Here is a 3,542-nt window from a genome sequence, read left to right as displayed (position 1 = left end):
TTGCGTTTAATTGGAGCCCTACCTTAGGCCTTCCCTGTTGACTCCAGCCCTTCCCCATTCCCCTTGAAGTTCGATACTTGCTTTTTATTTGCAAATAATTTTTTCTGTTTGCCCTTTCAGGTGACTGGCATTGCGCTTACGTTTTGCTTTACGGACCTCGTCGACTGGAAGTTGAATTTGACTAATTTCGGATATTTCAATGAATGAAACAGAAGAACTTTTGTTGCCCGTGCTAATTTTGAAGCATGATAGTGAACGAGAATTTATCAAAGAATAAATGGACTAAATGTGTTCTTCTTATCTGTGAATGCGGCTGTTGACAAACTTGCACAATTTTTTGCTTCCTTGGTCATTTTACATTATCTAACATCGGTGTAGAAAACAGGCCACGAATGTCAGCTACAATTTATTTGTTTCCACCTCCCATTTGAGCTACTGATTTATTAAATGCTTTGAACATTAATTGATTACACGTTTAATTAATAACTGCATGCGTTAATTAGCCCAAGCGAGTATTTCATTCAAACAACTGTAAAATTAATGCATTTTTATTCAACAGCCATTCTTTTCTGAGCCCTTGTTCACGGTTGACAAGCATTCAAGACCTTAGTAAAGGTCGCTAATTGAGAGATCGAAACTCCTTTCTGTTGAAGCGGTGAAGGAGATCCTTCTCTCCTTCGTGTCTCGAGTCGTCCCGCAAGCGGACCTCTGTAGTTTATTTTTCTCACTTTCTCCACGGGCTTCTTGTTCGTCGTTGTGAACAAGCAATGGAAGACACCTGAAAGCAGCGGTATACTGTTGAAGCGCTTGCGCATGAAAGCGCATTTCTGAGATAAGGAAGTTCGTCAAAATACGATTAAGGTCTGCTAGTTTTTGTTCCTCGAATTGTTTCATTTCCACGTCGACATCCTCACGGGAACGATCCGCCTCACATCGCGCCTTTTCATACTTCAGGTTTGCTTCGCTGATCTTTCTTGGATTAGCGGGGGTTCTGTTTTTTGCCTTTTGAAGTTCATAAGCCCGTTGATTCCTCTCCTGCAAGGCGTTTCCACAATTTTGTACCTTTTTCATGATTTCGCCGCATTTCTCTTCGTAAGCTAAGATGTCGCTCGAGATGCTGTCGTGAAGAATTTCTTTAAGTTCTGCGCGCTTCTGTTGGACTTCTGACAAATGCTCAAGATATTGTGCGAACAGATTTTTCACTTCATCGTTGCATTTTAAGTGCGAACAACAGGCGTTAAGTGACGAGGAGATCCTTTCTCCTTTTTGTGCAAGTTTTTCTGTCCCGAAAGCGTATTTTTCTACCTTACGTCCCAATGCTATGAAACGATTTTCTGTTTCTTTTATTCGCTTCATAAATTGAAGCAGTTCAGGATCTTTTTCGCACCTTAAAGTGCGTCTCAGCTTCGCTGTCAAAGTTGTTGCCATCGCTTTGAAACTTTCTTGCGAATTGTCCATCTTTCGTTAAAATCCCTTTGTGACGTGGAAAACGGCACGCGCTGATTGAAACAGACTGAACTTGAGACGTTAACGCCACCCGAAGAATGCGCGAACACAACGAAATGAAAGTCACATGTAGACGAATGTCCTTGTAGTCCAAGTGAACTCATAAAGAAGGGATGTCAAAAGTGTCGTGGTTCCGGAGACTCAGCGACAAATAGAACTGGGCCAACAAACCATTATCTCCTGCTTCATGAATTCAAGTGAGTCCCAACCCCTTGACATTCTGCGCGAAGTAAGAGGCAGTGACAACGCCATTAGTTTTGAGAGAGATGGCTGACGGGTATGGAAACGGTCAACTTTGTTAGCTAGTTTTAATGGTTTTGGACAAAGGCGTTATTGGATGGACAGAATATGCCTGTTTCAAACGAAGCGCATCTCCCCAGTCTTTCTGGTAATTAACCAGTCTTTTCTTGATAGTGACGAATTGCCTCTTTACTGGAAGCATGCCTAGTCTCTCCGGTCTTCAAGAAGGGGTCTCGCTCAAATCCCTCCAATTACCGACCAATCTCATTGACTCGTGTTTTCTGTAAACTCTTGAGACATTATCATAATCACCTCTTTAGCATGGTCAGGGGCACCCAACGAAAATTATTCCCAACATGCATCATACATAATAAGCAAAAAACTTACAAGAAAACGCTAATGAAATATTTCTTTAGTTTTTTAGTTTCGCTGGAAAAAAAAAAAGATGTTCGGTGCTCCTAGGATCATTATGAGCAAAATTCCAGCTCCCAGCTAGATAGTGAGGGAAACTCGCTTTTTCCCAGCCAGCAAAAAGAACCTCGTGAATCTAAACCGCTCGCTCGCCAAACCAGTCAAAACAGGTTTTTTTCTTCAACATACGATATAAAAGTTGAACCAGCCGTAAGCTTCTCGTGAAGGAGTTCGCTATCTCAACAGTAATATCCAAATCAACTTGATTTGCAAGTTTCATTTGAATATCTAAATGAAATAACTGTGTTGTAAGAAATGGTTACAATGTAGGAAATCTGTAGGAAACTTGCATAAGTGAAAGTTCTGCTTACATTCAAATTGATGACTTCTGCACACAGATCATGCCTCGGGTAGCCGGATACACTTAAATTTAATAATAATGTCAGTAAGAAACTTTAGATTCCTCTTAGAGTTTTAATTTATCATTGAGCCTTTTTGATGTTATTTTCGTAGCTTCAATTTTATAATTACCCAATGGATGATTTCATGCGAAGCTCTTGAACATCATTTTCGCGCTATGTATCATCTCTTTTGCTCGAGAACACGCTCGCTTTACATTTCTGAAGCGTATGATACGTAGGTAATAGGAAATAAATGTTTCCCTTGCAAGACTCAAACTTTAAATAAAGTTGCCGGAGTTTTGGAGAAAATTCTTGTTGTACATCTTGCTTAGACATTCAGTTAGAACCCGAGATAGCCTGCACACAGGCTCTCCATATGGGTTATTCATAGAGAGAGAGAGAGAGAGTCCAGTCGATTTGCTTTGAAATGACGAGCGGTCAAAGCTTGGCTTCGACTAAGTCGAAATGACTATCTCTTGGAAAATTAATAACCAAAATGATCCATTGCTTTCAATTACTCTGAGCTTACCTAAGTGAGATTCCCTTAGTCTGTGGTTTAGTCCTGCCTTATCTCAAAAATTCCTGTATCAGGTATCCTTTATCCCTAAAATTACTGAGACTGTTATCCCTAAAACTATACTTTAAAGCGACCTGTTTTTTAACAGATAACGTTATACAAAACTCTATACAGTTGAATCTCCCGTAAGCGGACACCCTCGGAACCAAGGGCAAGTGTCCACTTCTGGGAGGTTGAAAAAAAAGTGCAAATAGAGGACATATGAAGGAACTTCCCCAGCGACGAAGAGCGAGGAGAAACGGATGTTTTCGCTGGCTTTTTCAGGTGTAGACAGGCCAAAGGCGACTCTAATTGGTCAAGCGTGAGATAGAAAATTCAACCTCAGAGCTTTGCTCTAACAAGTACATCTTTCAAAGACCTCCCTTTTCTATATGAAATTATAGGGGAAGATTTTAAAATATTTCTCG

At 40.5% G+C, this 3,542-nt stretch overlaps 2 protein-coding genes across 2 annotated transcripts in view; one reads left to right on the top strand and one right to left on the bottom strand.

The window, feature by feature from the left end:
• LOC137977454 (ubiquitin carboxyl-terminal hydrolase 14-like) overlaps positions 1-503 on the top strand; it is a 21,300-nt gene extending 20,797 nt beyond the window's left edge. Inside the window, exon 18 of the mRNA XM_068824677.1 lies at positions 121-503. Coding sequence (XP_068680778.1) covers positions 121-185 — 65 coding nt within the window. The 3' untranslated portion in view covers positions 186-503. The remainder of the gene's footprint in view (positions 1-120) is intronic.
• On the bottom strand, positions 490-1,558 carry LOC137977459 (CBY1-interacting BAR domain-containing protein 1-like). The gene has a single exon (XM_068824683.1). The coding sequence runs from the start codon at positions 1,456-1,458 to the stop codon at positions 607-609; it is 852 nt and encodes a 283-aa protein (XP_068680784.1). The 5' UTR covers positions 1,459-1,558; the 3' UTR covers positions 490-606.
• Between the last annotated feature and the right edge of the window lie 1,984 nt (positions 1,559-3,542).

The sequence above is a fragment of the Montipora foliosa genome, chromosome 11 (assembly GCF_036669935.1).
Source record: "Montipora foliosa isolate CH-2021 chromosome 11, ASM3666993v2, whole genome shotgun sequence".
NCBI classification, from domain to species: domain Eukaryota; kingdom Metazoa; phylum Cnidaria; class Anthozoa; order Scleractinia; family Acroporidae; genus Montipora; species Montipora foliosa.
Note: the sequence above shows the minus strand (reverse complement) of the source record. Positions and strands in the feature narration are given on the sequence as shown.